Raw genomic sequence first — 24,908 nt, 5'->3', positions numbered from 1 at the left:
ACTTCCTCCTCAGAAATAGGAACATTTAACAGTTGTTTGGCTTGGGGACTAATGCAAGGCAAATCCAGACCATCTAAATAAACTGACCCCTCCAATCCCAAATCAGAAGGACAGACATACAGATTTTTGTAATAAAATCAAAATAGTTTACAAATTTGGGTGTCTGCATTAGTCTCGCTGCCCAAAGCAGCACATAATCTAGGAAATTTACCCCATCCTTTCAATGAGTTCAAAAGATGTGCTATGGTTCTACATTTATTACCATACTGGTAAAGCTGATAACGATAGTATATTTGAGATTTATGAGATCTCTTTTGTAACAGCTCATTCAAAGAAACTTGTAATTCCAATAAATGAGCCTTGTGAGCTGCTATAGGAGTCTGACCATAGAGTCACCGTGCCATAACTATTTGATGTTCTTTTAGCGTAGTTAATGATACTTTCCTGAAGTACGGCCTTTGCCATTTCCTAAAACAGCTGTATTCCATGTTTTTAGTGGAAAAATCCCCGCATTGAGATAGTATAAGTCAGTGGGAAATCTCCCCATAGTCAAGATTCTAATCCACCTAAAGCACAGCACGCTCAGAAATTTCTTAAGGACCAATCACTGCTTCTTGTACAAGTCATCAGTTCTCATGACATTAAAATATAATCAGTTTACAGATTAATTTTAATTTTTGTTTTCCTTGCAGTATTCTTTGTCTCTGTAATTCTCTTTAGGAATTTGCTTAAATAATAAAACTTAAAGGAGTTATTTACTAAGGATTCATACATGATTAGCACATTTTCTTCATTCTTCAAATGATCACAGATTGATCCTCCAAGGCCTTTCCCATGCTAATTGGGAGCATTACTTCACTGTTCATTTTTCTTTCTAGCCCCTACCCTCTGGAATTATCTTCTAAATCATTGCATTCTTATTGCACTGATATCACATTTTTGTATTGCTTTTTGAGAGTCATTTGGGTCTCTGGGGTTGAACCTGGTTGTTCAACTTTTGGAGACAATTATGATTTGAATGATTTTAACCCCTGAATGCAAGTTGTCTTGGTTGATTGTTAGTTTATTCGCATTTCCTTTGGTTTTAAATATATACTACCTTGCCTTATTAGAAAACTAGGTTATTGTAGAGAATTTTGATAAATGATAAATAAACTTTTATGTCATAAGTGGCATTTGAGGACTTTCAGTCTGTAGTTCTGCTGACTGAGTTACAGATTCTAAATATTATTACTTATCTAACAGTATCATAAGTTTATTGAACAAAGTATTACGGTACATTATATTTTTTTCTTTAATATGACCATCATTACTTAACCTCATTTTTCTTTGTTTTCTTAGTGGCACATAAGCAACACCTATAAACAAACAAGGAGCCACGAAAAAACCGTAGTCTTTTCAGATGAGAATGACATGGACATCACCTCAAGCAACACTATTATAATTACCCAAAACCTCATGGGAAATCCCGAAATTGAGAAAACACCTAAAAAAATAGATTTCCTATCATTTCTTACTGGCCTAAATACTGGCTATAAGGTTCCAGCATTGACATCAGACTGCTGTACTACTTCTGAACCTGGATTAGCTAATAGTGCATGTTTTAGTTTTCAGTCTGAAAAACAGACCTACCCAGAAAAGAATATCAACGACTTTCAGTCAAGCCTGAAACCACCTGAAGAAACTGTAAAACCTTTGCTCAAAAATGAAAAGGAGAATTTATTTACTTGTGTTCCTGAAGCTAACATCCTCTCTCTTGCTGAGAAAACATATTCACATTCTCAGACTCAAGAAAACAGCAAGATCACCCATTGTTCCAATGAACTAGACAATGCAATAGATATGACACAGTACCATGCCTCTAATATGAAAACTATTTTTTCTACTACTGATTTGTTGCCAAATAAAATAGGAGTTGAAGGTACTGGATCTGAAAGGATGGATATAAGTGGGACTCGGTATTTAAAAGTATATAAACACAACCTGTCAAATAACTTAACAGAAGTTTCATGTAATAATTCCAGACAAGAGAAAGAAAGCCCCATTATAAAGATAGGATTTTCTGCTCAGTGTCCAGATCCTAAAATCTGTTATGAAGAGGCAACTGAGAAGTTTGACGACATCAATATTACCAGAAGCCATGCAGTTTTGATAAACAATTCTCATTTGGAAGAGACAGACAGAAAAAACATTAAACCCTTTCCTAGTTTTGAACCACCTGATAATAAAACAATTGTCTATGAAAGCTTAGGTGATATGGAATTGTCAAAAAAACATACAATTGCAGTTTGGGATAGAAATTCCGAAGCAGCTAGCAATATTTCTTTCAAAGAAGCATCTTACAGAACTGGAAAAGCTTTATCTTCTGTTGAGAGGGATAACATTACTTTGTCTGCTAAAACAGTAGTATTTTCAAAAGATGGAAGTGACATAGATCTATCTAATAGCCATACTGTATCAGTGAAACTAAAAACTGTATTGTCACCCATCATTCCTGATGATAGGACTACTGTATTTTCAGTAGATGGGGGTGATTCCTTTCTACCAGTTAAGCAACAGAACTTCCAAGTTCCTAAGGATTATACTGCTAAAACTCTGACATTTTCAGAACTAAATGAAATGGACATTACAAAATCCAACACTGTTGCTATTGATAAATTTGTAGATGAGGAAGGAGGCTTAAGTACACAACTTTTGCAAAGAAACAGTAACCGGAAAAGTATGACTGGCTTAAGGATGTCATCTGTTCCTATTGACCAGACAATTGTATTTTCAAAAGCTGAAGACGATATGGATATAACACAAAGCCAAAGTATGGCAATTAATAGAAATTGCATGTTACTAAGTGAAAGAGCGTACCTCCCATTGCCTCTAGTTTCTGATGACAAAACTGTTGTATTTACTTGTGACCAAGATGAAATGGATGTTACAAAATCCCACACTGTTGCTATTGATAAGGTTCTGGATGAAGTAGGAGGTTCAAATATGCAGCCTTTGCAAAGTAATAGCAATAGAAAAAGTGTGACTAGCTTAAGGATATCATCTATTCCTGATGACCAGACAATTGTATTTTCAAAGACTGAAGATATGACTCTAACCAATAACCACAGTATGACAATTAATAGAAATTCCATGTTATTAGGTGAGACACATCAACTCCCAATGCCTCCAGTCTATGATGACAAAACTGTTGTGTTTACTTGTGACAAAGATGAAATGGACATTACAAAATCCCACACTGTTGCAATTGATAATAAGGTTGCAGATGAAATGGGATATCCAAGTGTTCAGCCTTTGCAAAGGAATACTAACAGAAAAAGCATAAATGAGAGAGTACATCTTCCAGTGCCTGCAACTTCCAGTGACGAAGCTGATTTGTTAACTTGTGACCAAGAAATGGACATAACAAAATCCCACACTGTTGCTATTGATAATAGGGTCATAGAGGAGGCAGGGGGCTCAAATATACAAACTTTGCAAAGAAAGAGTATTAGAAAAAGCATGACTACCTTAAGGATGCCATCTGTTCCTGTTGACCAGACCATTCTTTTTCCAAAAGCTGCAGATGATATGGATCTAACCCAAAGCTACAGTATGGCAATTAATGGAAATTCCATGTTACTAGGTGTGAGACAGCAACTCCCTGTGGCTCCAGTCTCTGATGACAAAACTGTTGTGTTTACTTGTGACCAAGATGAAATGGACATTACAAAATCCCACACTGTTGCTATTGATAACAGGGTTGTGGATGAGGCAGGAAGTTCAGGTATGCAGCCTTTAAAAAAGAATACTTACAGAAAAAGCATGAATAAGAGTGTAAATTTTCCAGTGCCCACAGCTTTCAGTAAGAAAACTATTATGTTTACTAGTGACAACGATGAAATGGACATTACAAAATCTCACACTCTTGGTAATGATAATAGGGTTGTAGATGAGACAGGAGATTCAAGTACACAAGCTTTGCAAAGGAACAGTAGTAGGAAAAGTATGACTACCTTAAGGATGCCATCTGTTCCTATTGACCAGACCATTCTTTTTCCGAAAGCTGCAGATGATATGGATCTAACCCAAAGCCACAGTATGGCAATTAGTAGAAATTCCATGTTACTTGATAAGAGACAGCAACTCCAGGTACCTCCAGTTTCCAGTGACAAAACTGTTGTGTTTACTTGTGACCAAGATGAAATGGACATAACAAAATCCCACACTGTTGCTATTGATAATAGGATCATAGAGGAGGCAGGGGGCTCAAATATACAAACTTTGCAAAGAAAGAGTATTAGAAAAAGCATGACTACCTTAAGGATGCCATCTATTCCTGTTGACCAGACCATTCTTTTTCCAAAAGCTGCAGATGATATGGATCTAACCCAAAGCCACAGTATGGCAATTAATGGAAATTCCATGTTACTAGGTGTGAGACAGCAACTCCCTGTGGCTCCAGTCTCTGATGACAAAACTGTTGTGTTTACTTGTGACCAAGATGAAATGGACATTACAAAATCCCATACTGTTGCTATTGATAACAGGGTTGTGGATGAGGCAGGAAGTTCAGGTATCCAGCCTTTAAAAAATAATACTTACAGAAAAAGCATGAATGAGAGTGTAAATTTTCCAGTGCCTGCAGCTTTCAGTAAGAAAACTATTATGTTTACTAGTGACAATGATGAAATAGACATTACAAAATCTCACACTCTTGCTAATGATAATAGGGTTGTAGATGAGACAGGAGACTCAAGTACACAAGCTTTGCAAAGGAACAGTAATAGGAAAAATATGACTAGCTTAAGAATGTCATCTATTCCTATTGACCAGACAATTATATTTTCAAAAGCTGAAGATGTTATGGATCTAACGCAAAGCCACAATATGGCACCCATGTTAGTAGGTGAGAGACAGCAACTTCAGGTACCTCCTGTTTCCAGTGACAAAACTGTTGTGTTTACTTGTAACCAAGATGAAATGGATATTACAAAATCCCACACTATTGCTATTGATAAGGTTATGGATGAAGCAAGAGGTTCAGGTATGCAGCCTTTGCAAAGAAAGAGTGTTACTGGATTAAGGAGTTCATCTATTCCTGTTGACCAGACAATTGTATTTTCAAACACTGAAGATATGGATCTAACCCAAAACCATAGTATGGCAGTTAATAGAAATACCATGTTACTAGGTGAGAGACAGCACCTCTCAGCGCCTTCAGTTTCTGATGATAAAACAATGGTATTTACTTGTTATCAAGATGAAATGGACATTACAAAATCCCACACTGTTGCTATTGATAATAGGCTTGTGGATGAGGCAGGAGATTCAGGTATGCAGCCTTTAAAAAAGAATACTTACAGAAAAAGCATGAATGAGAGTGTAAATTTTCCAGTGCCTGCAGTTTCCAGTAAGAAAGCTATTATGCTTACTCGTGACAACAGTGAAATGAACTTTATAAAATCCCACACTCTTAGTATTGATAATAGGGTAGTAGAAGAGACAAGAGGCTCAAGTACACAAACTTTGCAAAGGAACGGAAATAGGAAAAGTATGACTGGCTTAAGGATGTCATCTATTCCTATTGACCAGACAATTATATTTTCAAAAGCTGAAGATGTTATGGATCTAACACAAAGCCACAGTATGGCAATTAATAGAAATTCCATGTTACTGGGTGAGAGATTCCACCTCCCAGTACCTCCTGTTTCCGGTGACAAAACTGTTGTGTTTACTTGTAATCAAGATGAAATGGACATTACAAAATCCCACACTGTTGCTATTGATAAAAAGGTTGTAGATGATACAGGATATCCAAGTGTTCAACCTTTGCAAAGGAATATTAATAGAGAAAGCATAAATGAAAGAGTACATCTTCCAGTGCCTGCAACTTCCAGTGACAAATCTGTTGTGTTTATTTGTGACCAAGATGAAATGGACATTACAAGATCCCACACTGTTGCTATTGATAATAGGGTTGTGAATGAGGAAGGCGGTTCTGGTACACAGCTTTTGCAAAGGAATGGTAATAGAAAAAGTGTGACTGGTGCAAGGATGTCCTCTGTTCCTATTGACCAGACAATTATATTTTCAAAAGCTGAAGATGTTATGGATCTAACGCAAAGCCACAGTATGGCAATTAATAGAAATTCCATGTTACTGGGTGAGAGATACCACCTCCTAGTACCTCCTGTTTCCAGTGACAAAACTGTTGTGTTTACTTGTAATCAAGATGAAATGGACATTACAAAATCCCACACTGTTGCTATTGATAACAAGGTTGTAGATGATACAGGATGTCCAAGTGTTCAACCTTTGCAAAGGAATATTAATAGAGAAAGCATAAATGAAAGAGTACATCTTCCAGTGCCTGCAACTTCCAGTGACAAATCTGTTGTGTTTATTTGTGACCAAGATGAAATGGACATTACAAGATCCCACACTGTTACTATTGATAATAGGGTTGTGAATGAGGAAGGCGGTTCTGGTACACAGCTTTTGCAAAGGAATGGTAATAGAAAAAGTGTGACTGGCTCAAGGATGTCATCTGTTCCTGTTGACCAGACAACTTTATTTTCAGAGACTGTAGATGGTATGGATCTAGCCAACAGCTACAATATGACGGTTAAAAAAAATTCAATGTTACTAGGTGAGAGACAGCAACTCTCAGTACATCCAGTTTCAAGTGACAAAACTGATGTGTTTACTTGTGACCAAGACAAAATGGATGTTATCAATGTTGCTAATGATAATAAGGTTGTGGATAAGGATGGAGATTCAGTTATGCAGCCTTTGCAAAGGAGCAGTAATAGAAAGAGTATGAGTAGCTTAAGAACGCCGTCTGTTCCTGTTGACCAGGCAATTGAATTTTTAAAGACTGAAGATGGTATGGATCTAACCAACAACAACAGTTTTGCAATTAAAAGCAATTCTATGCTACTAGGTGAGAGACAGCACCTCCCATTGCCTCTTGTTACTGATGACAAAACAATGGTTTTTACATGTGACCAAGATGAAATGGACATTGCAAATTCCCACACTGTTGTTATTGATAATAAGGTTGCAGATGAGGCAGGATGCCCAGGTGTTCAGATTTTGCAAAGGGATACTAATAGACAAACCATTACTGAGAAAGCAAACTTTCCTGTGCCTCAAGTGTCCATTGAAAATGCTGTTGTGTTTACCCGTGACCAAGATGATATGAATGAAAAATCTGATGTTACTATTGATAGTAATGATATAAAAAATGATGATAATGAAGCATTGAAAAAGCAGATGCTGGACGGCTGTAGTATCTTTTGCCAGGATACACCGTCTTCCATACACAGTCAGTCTCTAGAAAACCTATCAATACCCAAGTCTGGCAAGCTGTCAGAAAATGTAATGAAATACTACACATTTATGCCAGAAAGTATTGAAAATAAACCAATTTATATTTCTTTGGAGCCTTGTGTTAAAAAGGAAGAAACATGTGCACGTCAACTTCAACATATACCAACTCTACCATTTCCTATACATAATGAGGAACAGAACAATTTGAACAGAAATGAGGTGAACATGTCTTTAAATGATGGAAACTTGAAAGTGATAGATGACACAAAGAAATGGGTGTCAAATGTAGAAAAAGCCAAAATTTTGATAAGCGATCAAGAAAATATCAATACCTGTGTTAAAGAGATGATGGAAAATGAAGAAAGGCCTGATTGTGAGACTATTACAAATAGCAATACCAGTTTTAGCAATGCTGAACAATTGCCCAGTGTTGCTACCGCTCCAGTTGAATCAGTTACTCTAAATACTTCGTATCAAAAGGAATTCAGACAGACTGGCATTGCTGATATTCATGTAAAACTAAGGTCTCTGAAGAGGAAATCTGAGCTTTGCTCAGAAGTTAACCACACTGAACAGTATAATACAGCTATATCACACCCAGATAGTTATATACAGTTAGAAGTGCTTCCTCAAACTCATCTGTCTGGAAGAATGCGAGGAAAACATATAGATGATGGATATCTGGAAGACAGAAAACACAAAACTGAAGATAATAAAATAGCCTCAGTAGAAACTGAGTCCAAGAACATAAATAAACTAAAAAGGATGCCCTTTGGGGCCTATCCTCCTAAACTTCCTAACAAAAGAAATTCAAATGCTTCTGATACCGTTTGTATGGAAGAGAGAACAGGTTTTCATTTTTCTGACTTACATGTAGACACTGGAAAAACACCAAAAGCACGGCCCAATATAGTTCAAAATATAAATATATCTGAATGCATAAATGAGGAAATGTTTCCATCAAGCCTTGAAGATCTGGATTCCAATGGCTCTGTCAAAGTTGAGGTTCCTGAATGGACACAAGAAGAGAACTGTGAAAAAGAAGTTGTCCATAATCTATGCGGTTCTGAACCTGGGGAAATAAATAAGAGTCAGAAAAGAGTTCGGGACTCTGAGGAAAAGGTAGAACTTCTGAAAAAGAAGGTCAAAAGAAATGAAGTTGAGAGTGACTGTAATACAAACAGATACCAGGTAGGTGACTGAGCAAGTACCTGAATATAATTTGTAAATCGCTTTGGTTGTACTGCAAAATGCAATATATAAATTCAGCCCCTTTTCTCTTAAGACAAAAATTATCTTTATAAAATTGCCACAGTAACATTTTCTTTTCATTTTACGATTTCTGCTGCTGTCCACATTAAGGGTCCCTTTTACCAAGCCATGGTAGTGAGTCCCAGCGTGGCAAATGTGACGCAGTCCGTAGGAATTGAATGGGCTGCATTGCATTTGACACATGGGAATTGCTACAGCTGCTTTGTAAAAGGGGCCCTTAATATGGTAGAAACTAAAATATATATTTTTTAATATCAAATAGACTATATAATAGTTCATTTTTAAAGTTATATTTGAATAAGTGTTTTAAACCATTCTTGACAAAATATTATGTAATTTCATATTTCAGGCTTTCCATATAGCTAACGCTACAGTGCCTGACAACCTAGCAGAAACTGGTGAAAGTGAAAATCTTCCTATCATCTTAGCAAAAAGCCTTGATGGCAATTACAGCAGCAGCAGTTCACAAGACTCCAGAGTGGATGGGACATCTGTTGATCTTGGCAGTAAGAATTTGTTTTTTATTTGTTGAATGATTTTATTGTATCTTCTCATTACAAAGATTTGGGTAAGAATACCCTCCCGACCTGTTTTGGACTGATACTGGTATTTCTCATTGTATAGAAAACTTGTGGAAAGATTTATGCATACATTTAACATTATTGTTTTATCTAAGTGATTGTATCTCAAATTAACCTCAAAATTGTATCTCAAATTGTATCTCAAATTAACCTCAAAACCGTAGCGCGGCGGTAACAACTCCAACGCTCATAGAATTCCTTTGAGCGGCGGCTCTGTTACCGCTGTGACCAGCGCTAAAAACTGCTCTACTGTTTTGTAAAAGGGGGAGGGGGTAAACTTTGCTAGTTGTTACTTTTAAGTATGTATTTACTATTTATTGTGTCATATGTTTGAGAGTGACTTGTATAACAATTGGCACTGATTGCTAATGAGATGGATAAAAATCAGTGATTTTTTTTTTTTTTAAATGCTTTATTTATTGAGTTTGAAATAAATACAAGTGTTACAACTTGAGCAGGAAAAACGGAGAAAAACAGTTAACTATTTCAAAACTGATTAAACATTAAGGAAACAAATTCTATCCTCCTTAGATCTCAACAATCTGTAGGAAGAGTGGTCTTAAAACAAGGGACCAAATTATTAAGAAAAAAGAAAGAAAAAAACTAAAGGCTTAACAGTGGCTCATACAATCTATTATTACTTCCTTTTATCCTCTAGAGATCTTTAAGTCTAGAAAAGACCGCAAATGGTCAGAAACAAAAAAAGTATATTTTATCCCTGCATATTTAATGAGGCACTTGCATGGATACATCAGTTGAAAAGTAGCTCCAATCTCTTTTGTTCTTGCCTCATCACAAGGAAAAGTTTTCTTCTTTTCTGAGTTTCTTTGTTCACATCAGGGAATATCCATAATCGCTGCCCAAAAAATGAAATTTGTGATTTACGGAAATAAAGTTTTAAAATAGAGTTTAAATCTTGCTGAAAAATAAAAGAAACAAGCAGAGTAGCTCCGTCTTCAATTGTAGATATTGTCGATTCCAAAATCTCTGAGATGTTTCCCAAGTCCATTGTAGTTTGTTGTGTTTGATTCTCCATTCCTGGTTTGCTCCCTGGCTTTTTTGTGGCAGGCAGGTAATAAATCTTATTTAAAGGAGGCATAGCCTCGGGAGCATAGCCAAGATTTTGTATTAGATATTTTCTGAATAATTCTACTGGAAAATTTAACAGTCGGAGATTGAGCCTTCTGTTAAAATTTTCTAATTGCTCTATTTTTCTGTGTGTCATTAGCTTATCCTTAATCAAAGCATCTACTGCTGATTTTAAAGTAGTTATGTCCTCATTTAGTACAGTAAATTTAATCTCAATATCAGACTTAGTCTTCAGCAATCTTAGACAGAGAGTCTACGTTCCTTACCAAATCAGCTGTTTCTTGGGCAGACTTTTGAACTATTCCATCCATTTTTTGGAGCATTTTCCAGACGTCCAATAGAGTTACCTCCTTCTGGCTTGAAGCAGAACCTGCAACCCCAGCTGATTTCACCTTCTATGCAAGATCTTTCTCTGCTTAACTTCCCTCAGCAAAGACCTTTCCCGCAGCCATCTCAGCATCTGGTTCGCTCTGCAAATCAGGCGTCTCATTCGCGGTACATAGAGGAACAAATGGATCCGGAGGCGACAAAGAAACTTCCGGCTCCAGTGCAGCCGCCATGCCCCCAGGTGCCAGCACAAGCAAGCCTCGCTTTCCGGAGTGTGTAGGAGTCCTGGCAGTGAAGTCCAGAGTTGTCTGGTGCAGGGGCGTCGAAGCATCTGCCAGTGAGGGTCCTGTCCGGACCGCGCCTTTGCGCTTTGTATGAGACATCATTGGAGGAAAAGCTAGAACACTAGCGAAGATGAGAGTACTCTGTACTAACGCTCGCTGCCTTTTTGGCCACACACCCCAGTGATTTTTTATTTAAAAAATTGCTTTTAAAGCTATCTTAAAACATTTATATGTATGTATTCATTCATTCAATTTCTATACCATTCTCTCAAGGGAACTGAGAATTATTTACATTTAATTTATTCAGGTACTCTGTCTGTCCTGGTGGGCTCACAATCTATCTAATATAGCTGGGGCAAAGGGGGGATTAATTGACTTGCCCAGGGTAACAAGGAGCAGTGTGAATTTGAATCCACAACTTCAGGGTGCTGAGGCTATAGCTTTAACCACTGTATATGTGAACATAGCTAGAAAAATTATCATGAATAACACTATGGGGCCCATAATCAAAAAGCATAAATGCCCCCCAAAAAATCCTAATTGCCAGGATGTCCAAGTGCTGATAATTGAAATCGTCTTTTTGTATGTCTAGCAAGGTATTCCAGCCTCTCTATGTTCAGAGCACAAGATGGGTATGGTGGAGACATGTTATGGGAGTGCTTTGGGCAGTGTCAAGGGTGAGTTAGATGTGGACGTCTTGCAGCAAGACATCCTGGACGGAACTTATACGTTTGGAACTAGACCTGTTTCATAAGGATCTAAGCGCCACAAGGTTGCCCAAACTGACCAGATGAACACTGCACACATCAAGATAAGACACCCTCACATTCCTCCAGTGCTCACTGACCCCTTCTACCACACAAAAATGAGAACAAAAGGTACATACCGTCCTTCGCCAGATACAGTCTCCAAAACTGAACACAATACTCCAAGTGGGGCCTTACCAATGACCTGTACAGGGGCATCAACACCTTCTTCCTTCTACTGACTATGCCTCTCTTTATACAGCCCAGCATCCTTCTGGCAGCAGCCACTGCCTTGTCACACTGTTTTTTCGCCTTTAGATCTTCGGACACTATCACCCCCAAGGTCCCTCTCACCGTCCGTGCATATCAGCTTCTCTCCTCCCAGCATATACGGTTCTTTCCTATTATTAATCCCCAAATGCATTACTCTGCATTTCTTTGCATTGAATTTTAGTTGTCAAGCACTAGACCATTCCTCTAACTTTTGCAGATCCTTTTTCATTTTTTCCACTCCCTATTCGGTGTCTACTCTGTTACAAATCTTGGTATCATCTGCAAAAAGGCACACTTTTCCTTCTAACCCTTCAGCAATGTCACTCACAAACATATTGAACAGGATTGGCCCCAGCACCAAACCCTGAGGGACTCCACTACTCACCTTTCCTTCCTTCGAGCGACTTCCATTAACCACCCCCTCTGGCGTCTTCCTCAATAATAGTTTTTTTGACCTATTAATCTCTTTCTTCCACCTCTCTTAAGTCCAATCAATTTGTACCTTCGTTTAATCTTTTGTAAACCGCATAGAACTTCACGGTACTGCGGTATATAAACTGTTATTATTATTATTATTATTATCAGAAAAACTTCGGCGCCATTGCCTTTGAAAACTCCTACATCGGCATCAACATCGGAAAATCTCCTAGCATTGGGGAAACTAGTCTCTGAATCATCCTCTTCCCAGCAAATGTCGCAGGTCTCTGCAGCATCAACACCTTCAATCATGCATCAGTACCTTCAATCTAAGGATCTACAGGTTGTATCCTCCTAGGTTTGCATCCTCGTCGAGGTCACCCTCTCCAAGACAATCTGCTGCACCGATAGTATTGGCTGGTGAGCTCAGCAGATGTCACAGGCCTCGAAGGCATTGAGTCTCTTGATGCAGGCCAAAAAATGTCATCATCGCTCTGCTGAACTGCAGGTTGTTTCTCCCATATGGGGTGCATCTTCTGCCAGGTCACTCATATTGAAGCAACCTGCTGCACCAATGGTACCATCTGTTGAGCAATTGCTACTGGTGTACTCTTTTCGAGAGCAGTTTGATAAATTCTTTCACAGGGAGATTGCCAATGTTTTTAGGTCTCCTACACTCAACTCTCTTGGTACCAGCCCAACCTGCGAGGCATCAAAATATTGTTCATGGATCTTCTATAAGGCATCATAGTTTGGGGGCGTGGCTTGGAAGCGCATGGCAACAGTCGGGTGAACGGTGAGCTCCTTCCCGATAGATCATTTTAAAGATTATTTAAGTTACAAAAGTTAACTTTTCTTGTTGGATACGGGAGAATTAATTATCAATATGGCGTCTGGAAAGAATAACAAAGCTGATTCAGCTTTTGTGATGCCGGCAAGTGCAAAAAGAGCCAAACCCGAGCCTCCGACCCCTTCGAAAAAACAGGCTGAGAAGGAAGTTGTTGAAACTGCTGAAATATTGAAGGAACTGAAAGCAATTAAAGAAATTGTGCTAGGAAACTCTAAGGATATTAAAGAGGTTAAGAAGGAAGTAAATATTCTTAACAGGAAAATGGAGCTGGTGGAGAATAAGATTGTTAATCTTAATGATAGAATGCTGGCAGTTGAAACAGATTTATTCAAATTCAAGCCGGTGCAAAAGAAAATGGATATACTTACGCAAATGCTGGAGGATTGTAGTAATAGGGAGAGAAGGAGTAATTTAAGATTACTTGGGATCCCGGAAGGGGCAGAAGAAAATAATATTACTTCCTTTCTGGAGAATCTCCTCCCTAAAATCCTCCCTCTCAATTTTAAATATCCTATTGAAATCGAAAGAGCTCACAGAATACCAGTCAGGAGGAATGATACTCAAAAGGGACCTCGTCCAATAATGTTCAAGCTCTTAAGACATCAGCAAGTTTTGGATATTATTCGGCTGGCTAAAGAAAATAAGAACTTAAAGTTTCAGGACTCTCGCATACACTTTGTTCCAGATTTTGCTCCTGCCACTGCAGCAAAGAGGAAAAAATGTATTGATATGAGACCACAGCTCAGAAGTCTTGGAGCAAAATATGGGCTGATTTATCCAGCGATGATGAAAGTGACTTTCAAGAATAAAACAATGAATTTCAAGGAACCAGAAGAGTTGCAGGACTTTTTGCAGAAACAAGAGGAACTTATGATTACAGAGACATAGACTTTATTATTTATTTTTTAGATGCTCTGTGTTGCATTTCAATTTCTTTAAAAGATGCAGTTCAATGTATTATATATTTGGTGCTTTTAATATAGTCATTAATACAGTTAGTACAGTTTACTGGCTTTAGAATTGAAATGGTTTCATATTTGGAATCTTATCCTTTTATGGAGTTATGGAATCACTTACAGGCTGTTTATTTTTGATGCTAATGTAGTTTTGATGAGTAGCCTCATATGGTATTACTTATATAGTAATATGCTTTTATGTAAAAAGATTATTGGAATGGAAAAGGAAGAGGAAGAAAGAAAAAAACAGGAAAGGAGGAAAAAAAAATGATTTTTGTTATGAATCACTTTATTCTTAATATTGATTGGGGTTCTACATAAAAGTTTTGTTTGGTTTTTATTAAAGAAAATTCTTTTAAAGGGGTTGGTTTAGATATTAGGGATTTGAGGAAAGGGTTTAATTGTTAAAATATTTTTTGTGTAACTTATGATTATAGATTTTTTTTTTTTAATGTTCTATGGGGGGAATTATCTTTACCTGATTATCTATGTGTGTTTTCAAGCTTACACATTTATTAAAGGGTGGGGGGGGTGGGAATAGGGTGGAGGGCTGGGAAGGGGAGGAGAAGTGGGATGATTAATGTTTCTTTAAGACATGAAGTTGGGAAAAATGCAGAAATTGAAATGTTTATTGAAAATGGGATAAATGTAAAATTTGAATTTTTCTTTTATAATCTTATTTTCGGGGGGGGGGGGGGTAAGGGATGGGGGGATTGGATGAAGAAAATATATTTACTTAATGTGCTGAGATCTGATCATCTTTATTATTATAGAAGTATTTGCCAAAATTTAATTATAAAATAGATGGATATAAAAATTTGTTCTATTAATGTCAATGGTTTAAATCATCCTATTAAGAGAAAGAAAGTACTAACGTTCCTTAAAAAACAAAATGCGGACATATATTTTATTCAAGAGTCGCAACTTTCTGAGCATGAATCTAAAAAGTTATCTGGGGGTTGGATTTCTAAATGCTTCTTTGCACCTGCAATAGGGAAAAAAGCTGGGGTTGCTGTCCTGATAAATAGGAAATGCACTGCTGATTTCAAATTAATAAACCATGATCCTTTAGGAAGATGGGTGCATATCAATATGGTTCTGGGAAATACAACCCTGGATTTATTAAATTTATATGCTCCTTATTCGAATCAAATGGAGTTACAAGTTCAACAATTACTGTTACCACTGGCTACTTCTAATTTAATAGTAGCAGGGGATTTCAATGCTGTAATGGATCCAATTTTGGATTAGAGACCAAGTAGAATTATGAAATCGTTAGGTTTAGATAATTTGGTTCAATCTTGTAATTTAGTTGATATATGGCGTATTCTTCATTTTAATGATCAGGAATTCTCTTTTTGTTCTCAGGTCCACAAATCTTTCTCACGAATTGATTATATATTCGTGTCTAATAATATAGCGCAGCGAGTGATGAATGCAGTTATTGATCCCATTGTAATTTCAGATCATGCTGGTGTGTGGATTGACTTTCAGAATAATGATGTAGAACATTTCAATCCAATTTGGAGATTTGATAATGCTTTACTTGCGGATTCGAACTTTCTGGAAGATTTTAAATTAAAGATGAATGAATTTTTTCAAATAAATAGTTCGGACAATATTAATGCTGAGATTTTGTGGGACGCATTTAAAGCAACAATAAGAGGAAATATTATTTCATATTCAGCATTTATCAAAAAACAACTTAAAAAACAATATGTTGATTTGGAAAAACAAATTAAAGTTTTAGAGAATAAATTAATTGAGAAATGGGAACATAATACATTACAAAATTTATTAAAAGTAAAAGCGAAATATAATGAGATTTCTTCTCAATTTGTGAGGAAAGATATCGTCTATAAGCAAGTTCAGTATTATGGTAATTCAAACAAAGCTGGAAGATTATTAGCTAATTTTCTCAAAGCCAAAAAAAGGAAATCTAAGATTATTGCAATTAAGAACATAAGAACTGCCATCTCCGGATCAGACCTTCGGTCCATCAAGTCCGGCGATCCGCACACGCGGAGGCCCTGCCAGGTGTACACCTGGCGTAATTTATAGTCCACCATATCTTTATATGCCTCTCTTAAGGAGATATGCATCTAGTTTGCTCTTGAAGCCTAGGACGGTCGATTCCGCAATAATCTCCTCTGGGAGGGCAATCCAGGTGTCAACCACTCTCTGAGTGAAGCAGAACTTCCTGACATTAGTCCTGAACCTGTCCCCCCTTAGCTTCATTACATGTCCTCTAGTCCGTGTCAAATTGGACAATGTAAATAATCTTCTCTGCTCTATTTTGTCGATTCCTTTCAGTATTTTGAAGGTCTCGATCATATCCCCACGCAGTCTCCTTTTCTCAAGGGAGAACAATCCTAGTGTTATAAGTCTATCCTCATATTCCAGTTTCTCCATACCCTTCACCAGTTTTGTTGCTCGTCTCTGCACCCTCTCCAGCAGTTTTATATCCATCTTTAGGTAGGGAGACCAATGTTGGACGCAGTATTCCAAGTGTGATCTGACCATTGCCCTATAAAGCGGCATTATAACTTTCTCCGATCTACTCGAGATTCCTTTCTTTATCATGCCCAACATTCTATTTGCCTTCTTTGCCGCTGCCGCGCATTGTGCCGACGGCTTCAGGGTCCTATCTATCAGTACACCCAGGTCCTTTTCTTGTGCACTCTTCCCCAGAGTTGCACCTGACATTGTATACTCGTATTCCTTATTCTTATTGCCTAAATGCATTACCTTGCATTTCTCCACATTGAACTTCATCTGCCATTTCTCCGCCCATGTTTCTAACCGACACAAGTCGCTCTGGAGTTCCTCTCTATCATCCTGCGATCTGATTGCCCGGCATAGTTTTGTATCGTCTGCAAACTTGATGATCTCACTGGATGTTCCTTCCTCCAGGTCATTGATATAAATATTAAAAAGGATCGGCCCAAGTACCGAGCCCTGGGGTACACCACTAGTCACGTTCTCCCAGTCGGAGAACTTCCCATTTATGCCTACTCTCTGCTTTCGGTTTTCCAGCCATTTGCCTATCCATCTTTGTATATCTCCCTCTATGCCATGGCTTTGTAGTTTCCTGAGAAATCTTTCGTGTGGAACTTTGTCGAACGCTTTCTGGAAGTCCAAGTATATTATGTCCACCGGCTTCCCACTATCAATTTGCTCGTTCATGGTCTCAAAAAATTGGAGTAAATTCGTCAAACATGATTTCCCTTTCCTGAATCCATGTTGACTGGGTTTCATCAAGTCGTGTGCGTCCAAGTGCCGGACTATGCTATCCTTGATCAGTGCTTCAACCATCTTGCCGGGGACAGACGTAAGACTCACAGGCCTATAGTTGCCCGGTTCCCCTCTCGATCCTTTTTTGAAAATTGGCGTGACGTTCGCTATCCTCCAGTCGTCCGGTATCTGTCCAGTTCTGATTGTCAGGTTTGCAAGTTTTTGCAATAACTCTCCGATTTCAACCTTCAATTCCTTTAAGACTCTCGGGTGAATTCCATCCGGTCCAGGGGATTTGTCACTTTTAAGTTTGTCGATCTGATAGTATATCTGGTCTAAGTCCACTTCAACTGTGGTGAGGCTGTCTTCTATTTCTCCTGCAAACACTTTCTCCGCTTCAGGTATTGTTGAGGTGTCCTCCTTCGTAAAGACGGACGCAAAGAAGGAATTTAGTTTGTCTGCGATTTGTTTATCTTCCTTGATGTACCCTTTTCTTCCCTGGTCGTCCAGGGGTCCCACTGCCTCTTTTGCAGGTTTTTTTCCCTTTCACGTATCTAAAGAAGGGCTTGAAGTTTTTGGCCTCCTGGGCTATTTTTTCCTCATATTCCTGTTTGGCATCCCTCACCGCCTTGTGACATTTCTTCTGATCATCTTTATGTTTGTTCCAGGCTTCGGTTGTCTTTATGCATTTCCATTTTTTGAAAGAGTCCTTCTTTTCTTTTATGGCTTCCTTCACCTGTATGGTAAGCCATGCCGGTTCTCTTTTGCTCTTTGTTCTCCGATCTTTGGAAATCCTCGGAATATAGAGATCTTGTGCTTCTGTGATAGTATTTTTCAGTAGGGACCATGCCTGATCTACCGTTTCAAGTTTGTCCACCATCTTCTCGAGTCGTTTTTCTACCATGGCTCTCATGCGATCGTATTTACCCTTTTTAAAGTTTAAGGTGGTGGTTAAGGTTTTGGCATGTTTCCCTTCCCGATGTCAAGTTTAAAGTTGATTACATTGTGATCACTCGTTCCCAGTGGAACCATGACTTCCACTTCTGTTATCGGTCCCGTGAGGCCATTTAGGACCAAGTCCAAGGTGGCGTTGCCTCTTGTCGGCTCTTTTACCATTTGTTCCAGGAAGCAATCCCCTAGCACCTCCAGGAACTTGGCCTCCTTGCCGCAGTTGGAGGTTGCTAGTTTCCAGTCTATCCCTGGGAAATTGAAGTCTCCCAATATAATTACATTGCCTGTCTTGCATTCTTGTTTGATTTCCTCCATCATTTCTGAGTCAGTTTCCTCCGCCTGTCCTGGGGGACGATAGTAAAGGCCAATTTTCGTATCTGCGCCATATTGACCAGGAATTTTGATCCAGAGTGACTCAAGCTTCTCTTTCATTTCTGTTGTAACCATTTCAACAGAATCTATTCCCTCCTTAACATATAGAGCAATACCTCCACCTTTCTGCCCTACTCGATCTCTTCTATACAGTTTGTAACCCTGTAGTACTGTGTCCCATTTGTTTTCTTCATTCCACCATGTTTCTGTTATGTCAATGATATCCAATATGTCATGTCTTGCTATTGTCTCTAGTTCCCCCATTTTGTTACCTAGACTTCTAGCATTCGTATACATACATCTAAGTTCCCTTCGTGTTACCTTTTTGGACCTTCTACTCTTGGCCGTCCCTATAGTTTCAATTACAGTATCCTTTACTGCTCCTGTGTTATCACCCTTGTTTGCTGTGTGATCGTCCCCTCCTGTGTCTGAGTTGTCCCTTCCTGCTTTTTCTCCCTTATTGGCTGTGAGGTCGTCTTCTCTTGTGTAGGAGTAATAGTCCTTGGCTTCTTCGTCGGGGCATCCTGCTATCCGTGCCATCGACCGGTGGTCGACTGTCGGCTTTCCCCTATCTTTCAGTTTAAAGCCTTCTCGATTGCCTTCTTCATGTTGCCTGCCAAAACTCTTGCTCCTTCCTTGTTGAGGTGTAGTCCGTCCCTTCTGTAGTACTTGCTTTTTCCCCAGAACGCCGTCCAGTTGCGCACGAAGTCGAAGCCTTCTTCTTCGCACCATCGTCTCATCCAGGCGTTGATTTCTTGCAATTCCCCTTGTCTCTTTCCATCCGCTCTTGGTACTGGGAGGATCTCAGAGAAGGCCACCTTCACCTCCCTGATCTTCAGTTGTCTTCCGAGTGAGCGGAGCTGGCCCTTCAGCTCTTCCCTGTCATACTTCCGCCCGCTCACATCATTTGTTCCCACGTGGATAAGCACAGCGGTGTCCTCTCCCCCTGCGCCATCTATGATCCTGGAGATCCTGTTGGTCACATCCTTCACTCTTGCTCTGGAATGGTTTGGAATAGGCCCCGGTTTTATTAAAATGGTTCAGACTTTGTATAGCTCTCCTGGTGCAAGATTATATATTAATAACAATTTATCAGATAGATTTAACTTGCGTAGGGGAGTTAGACAAGGATGTCCTTTGTCCCCCTTACTTTTTGATATTGTTTTAGAACCCTTATTAATTGCAATTAATCCAACTAAGGAGATAAAAGGAATCCCATTTTCTTACTGGGAATTTAAACTTTCTGCATATGCAGATGATATATTATTATATTTAAGAGAACCTTAAGAGAATACTGTTCCAAGTTTACTTAATCTTCTAGAGAAATTTGGGAAATTTTCTGGATATAAAATTAATTGGAGTAAATCGGAAATTCTTCCAATTAATGTTCACTGTACCAAAGGATTATTTGATTCATATTCATTTATTTGGAAAGAAGAAGGATTAAAATATTTAGGAATTATTATCAAAAATACAATTGAAGATACAGTCAAAGAAAATGAAAAACTTTTATTAAAAAAAATAACAGAAATGTGTGAGCAATGGAATCCTTTACATCTTTCTTGGTGGGGAAGAGTCCAAACAATTAAAATGATGATGTTGCCTGTGGTTTGTTATCAAATGAGTATGATACCAATATTTTTTCAGGGGTCATTCTATAAAAAGTTAAATAATATTCTTACAAAGTTTGTTTGGTTTGGGAAAAGACCCAGAATTGCTTTAGTATCTTTACAAAGACCAATTGTGGAGGGAGGGGTAAATTTTCCAAATTTTTATAGGTACCATCAAGCCTATATTCTAAGACAGGGTATGTATTGGATCCTCCCAGATCTCATGGAGAATGTACCAGATTGGCTATATCTAGAATGGCGGCTCCTGTTCCCACTACATTTAGAACATCTAATTAGTATAAACATGCCAAGATGATATAAGGATAACAGAATTCTATTGGATACTTGGAAGACATTAAGATATATTAGTAATCTATCACCAGAACCAATTGCTAAATCATTAAATCAATCAATTTGGGTAAACTCCAGGATCAAGATTGGCGGATACAAAATCGTCTGGAAACAATGGATAATTGCAGGTATACGAACATTGAATGATATTATTTCAGAAGGAACAATGCTTAGTTTTTCACAATTGCAACATAAATTTGGATTAAATAAAACACAATATTTTAAGTGGTTGCAATTGAAGCAAGCTATTCAGGCAGGGTTCCCTGAATGGAAAGCGCTTAATACTCAATATAGTCTGCAGGTTCTATGTTTCCAAGCGGATTTCTTGGGTCACCAAGCCACAAAATGGTATAAATTGTTAAATGGATTTTTAAATAAAAAAAAGAAAACTGGACTTAGGGATATTTGGAGTATTGAGATTGGTCAGACAATATCTGAGTCTCAATGGCCACGATTTTGGTCCTGGAGATTAAGATCTACAAAGTCAGCATCTATGAGTCAAACTTGGTTGTTTTTGTTACATAGAGCTTTATGGACCCCTACGCGCTTACAAAAGATAGATAGTACTAGATCTAATAGATGCTGGCATTGCAGAATAGAAGTTGGGACATTAGACCATTTAATTTTTTTTTGTCCCTGTGTAAATGCATTTTGGAAACTAATTTGGCCCCAAATTAATGAATTACTAGAAAATCATGTAGGACTCTCATATGATACTATACTATTTGGTACAGCAATGAGAACTCGGAGTCCGATTACAGCAAACAATAACAAACTATTATTAATATTGACAGGGGTCGCCATGCAACAAATAACTCAAAATTGGAAGGATTATACCAAATTAAACTATACATTTTGGTGGAATTCAGTATGTCATATATACAAAATGGAAAAAACAATAGCATTACAACAGGGAAATATTCATAATTTTAAGAAAATTTGGGAACCATTGACTCGTTATTCCAATGATCAGATTTCATAGCACATTAGTAATGACTATATTAGAATGGGGAGGGGAGGGGAATGTATATTATATGGATTTAAGAAATGAAAAAAGGGGAGGGTTATATTTTATGTGATAAGATGAATTATTTGTAATCACAATTTTTCATGTATTAATTGAAGCTTTATGTACAATTAAATTATTGTAAGAATGAAAAATTTATAAATAAAATATTTTAAAAAAAGGCATCATAGTTCTATGTCTTGGCGCCAATCTTTCTTCAGGCATGTTTCTTCACATCACAGTTCTACTTCTTCTCAACAAAGCTCCCCTTCAAGACTTAGAGCTGCTACTTTGGGCCTCTTCTTCTGTGAGGCGTTCCAGTTTTCTGTACCCCTCCTTTTTGTCTAGACAACAGAGGTCAGGAAATGTCATATACATCTCATCATTGTGCTTCTATTTTTTTTCTCTTTTCAGCCTCATTCTCACCCTGGAGAAATGGCTCTTTTCTACCTTGGACTGCAACAGAACCTTGGTTTTCTCTTTCAAGCAACTGTGCTCTGTAGAATCTCTTCTCACGGTTCATGCTCTTCGTTTCTCATGGGTTAGCTTTGCCTATCCCTGGAGCTCTATTTCCTTATACCTTATAATCTGTATCTTTTGTCATGTTTGGCTATACTGCAACTTGGGGCATCTTTGATAACAAGTAAGCTCTCAGCCATTCTGCCTTCAGTTGCATTCTTATGTTAATGGCTGTATACTCCCTGTATTTGAACTACTACACAGTCTTGTATGCCCAAATATTTAAACCTATTGTATATCTTATATGTCTAATTTCGCTCCATTGTGTATGTTCACTTGTTAGACCGTTCTGAGCTACTGGGAGGACGGGATAAAAATCTAAATAAATAAATAAATGTTCCTCTCCTATAGGTACATTCTGCAGTGCAGCTCCTTGGTCCTCAGTCTACTCATTCATGCACCTCTCCTGTCTGGAATCTTTTCCACAAGGGAGGGTCATTCTGGTTAAGTAGTTTTGTCTACAAAATTTCTTTACTTCATTGGCCAACTCTCCCTCCATCCTGTTCCAATAAGGTAGGGAGTCCCATATGTGAGAATATGCTGCCTAGAATAAAGCACACTTACCGTAACAGGTGTTATTTGGAGACAGCAAGCAGATATTTTCACAACTCACCAATCTCCCCGGGTTGGCTTCTTAGCTTGCTTATGGAACTGAGGCACCACAAGCGGCATCGGACAGGAAGGCACTCATGCATGCGCTGTGCGGGCAGTCATGAAGTTTCTTAAAACTTAAAGTGACAGTACACTTTTCATGCTGTCCATACCAGGCTCTATGGATGACGTCGCCCATACGTGAGAATATGTGCCTGCATCTCCAGATAATAGCTGTTATGGTAAGTAACTGTACTTTCTTGGAACCCATCTTGTACTAACCTTGGACATGCCCAACTTTTCATGAATAATTTTCCAAACTGTACCTGCAGAGATGCCCATTTCTTCAGCTATTCGGAAAACCTTAATTCGTCTGTCTGACAAAATTAAATCCTCAACTTTCTTGCACATTTCTGTGAAAGTTGCTTCCACAGGCCACCCAGTGTGAGAGTCATTTTCAATGGACTCTACCCCACTTAAAGTGCTTCTCTAAAATTTTACTTTGTAAAATGGAGCAGACTCACCATAAAGTTCAGTCATACGTTCATAGATCTCCTTTTGCTTTTTCCCTTCCTTTCTTAAAACCAGCTACACTATCCACTCTTATATAAAGGTATCTGTCAAAAAGATATCCGACATTTACAATTAATACAAAACAGCCATAAAAATTATAAAGAACAAGAAGAAATTTGACCATGTTATCCCTTTGCTAAAGAGTGCACACTGGTTACCAATCCACCATCGTATTACATATAAAATTGCTTTAATCTCCTTTAAAACTATGAACACTAAAGGAACCTGCTTTTATTCATAAGTTTTATTCCTCATGATCCTTTGAGAACTTTAAAATCAGCATCCTAGCACCTTCTTCATGTCCCATCCTTAAAAAAATCATTAGTACACGTAGGGCTTCTTCATTCGCAACCATAGCCCCTACAATATGGAATTCGTTACCATCAAATTTAAGGTCTGAACAAAATTTAGATAAATTTAAGGGCAACCTCAAAAGCTTCTTATTTAAAGATGCATATGATTGCTAAATGATCTCTGGGTCTATCCTTGCCAAATTCTGTATTACTCATATCCAACATTGATATGATTCTCCCCACCCCCCCCCCCATTTTCCTCTTGTCTTTAACCTTAATTGTTCTTTCTTTTAAAATTGTATTTCTCCCTACTATCCTATTGTTTTCATGTAAGTAATGTCGTATCACTAATAAGTATGTTAATTGTTCCCCGTTTTAATTTCTTTAACTGTCAAATGCTTAGAATTTAAGATTAGCATTTCATCAAATTTTAATAAAATTGAATAATTTTTAAGAAACTTACCACAACTCTGGCAATGTGTTCCAGAGCTTAACTATTCTCTTGAGTGAAAAAATATTTCCTCCTATTGGTTTTAAAAGTATTTCCCTGTAACTTCATCGAGTGTCCCCATGTCTTTGTAATTTTTGACGGAGTGAAAAATCGATCCATTTGTACCTGTTCTTCTCCACTCAGGAGTTCCATCCCTTTATCATCTTGGTCGCTCTTCTTTGAAACTTTTCTAGCACCGCTATATCTTTCTTGAGATAAGGAGACAAGAATTGAATGCAATACTCTAGGTGGGGGTTGCACAATATTTTTGCTTATTATTCCAGAATTGTAGTACAATTCAGTATTTTCATTAAGTAATACTAGAGCAAACAGCTTTCAATTTTTTCTTGCTTAGTGACTTTCTTCAAGCAGAAGGTATCAAATTGAGCAGTAAAAAACTCTCAATCTCTGGAGTTGGAGACAGTATTTATACAAATAAAGCCCAGGCTACATTGTGAACCAACCCCTCCCCCCCAGATACCTATCCCCTCGAGCCAGCATCTCAACCCTGTCTCCACCCCACCCACCCCCGCCAGCATCTCTCTCACCCCTGTCCCTCCCAGCCAGCATCTCCTACCCTCTTTCCACCCTATCCTTCTGAGCATTTCACTCTCCCCAGCCAACACTTCCCATTTTCTTTCCATTGTACCTCAGCGATGCCGATTCCAATTATTGGCAACCTGCCGCTGGCTCTGCAGGTTTCCTTCTACCATGGTCCTACCTATGAAGAAAGAGGAAGTGACATCATCAAGGAAGGAACACAGTAGAGAGAAGCCTGCAGAGCCCACACAGGGCTGCGTGAAGATGTG

At 38.2% G+C, this 24,908-nt stretch overlaps 1 protein-coding gene across 3 annotated transcripts in view; it reads left to right on the top strand.

Annotated features, from left to right (window-relative positions):
- Nucleotides 1-24,908, top strand: part of KNL1 (kinetochore scaffold 1) — a 173,264-nt gene that overhangs the window by 58,996 nt on the left and 89,360 nt on the right. For all 3 annotated transcript variants that reach the window (XM_033952570.1, XM_033952569.1, XM_033952571.1), the window contains 2 exons: nt 1,342-8,505; nt 8,936-9,092. In XM_033952570.1, the coding sequence (XP_033808461.1) occupies nt 1,342-8,505; nt 8,936-9,092 (7,321 nt within the window). The remainder of the gene's footprint in view (nt 1-1,341; nt 8,506-8,935; nt 9,093-24,908) is intronic.

Source organism: Geotrypetes seraphini, chromosome 7 (genome assembly GCF_902459505.1).
Source record: "Geotrypetes seraphini chromosome 7, aGeoSer1.1, whole genome shotgun sequence".
Classification (NCBI taxonomy): domain Eukaryota; kingdom Metazoa; phylum Chordata; class Amphibia; order Gymnophiona; family Dermophiidae; genus Geotrypetes; species Geotrypetes seraphini.
The sequence above is the reverse complement of the archived record's forward strand: the minus strand, read 5'-3'. Positions and strand labels throughout refer to the sequence as shown.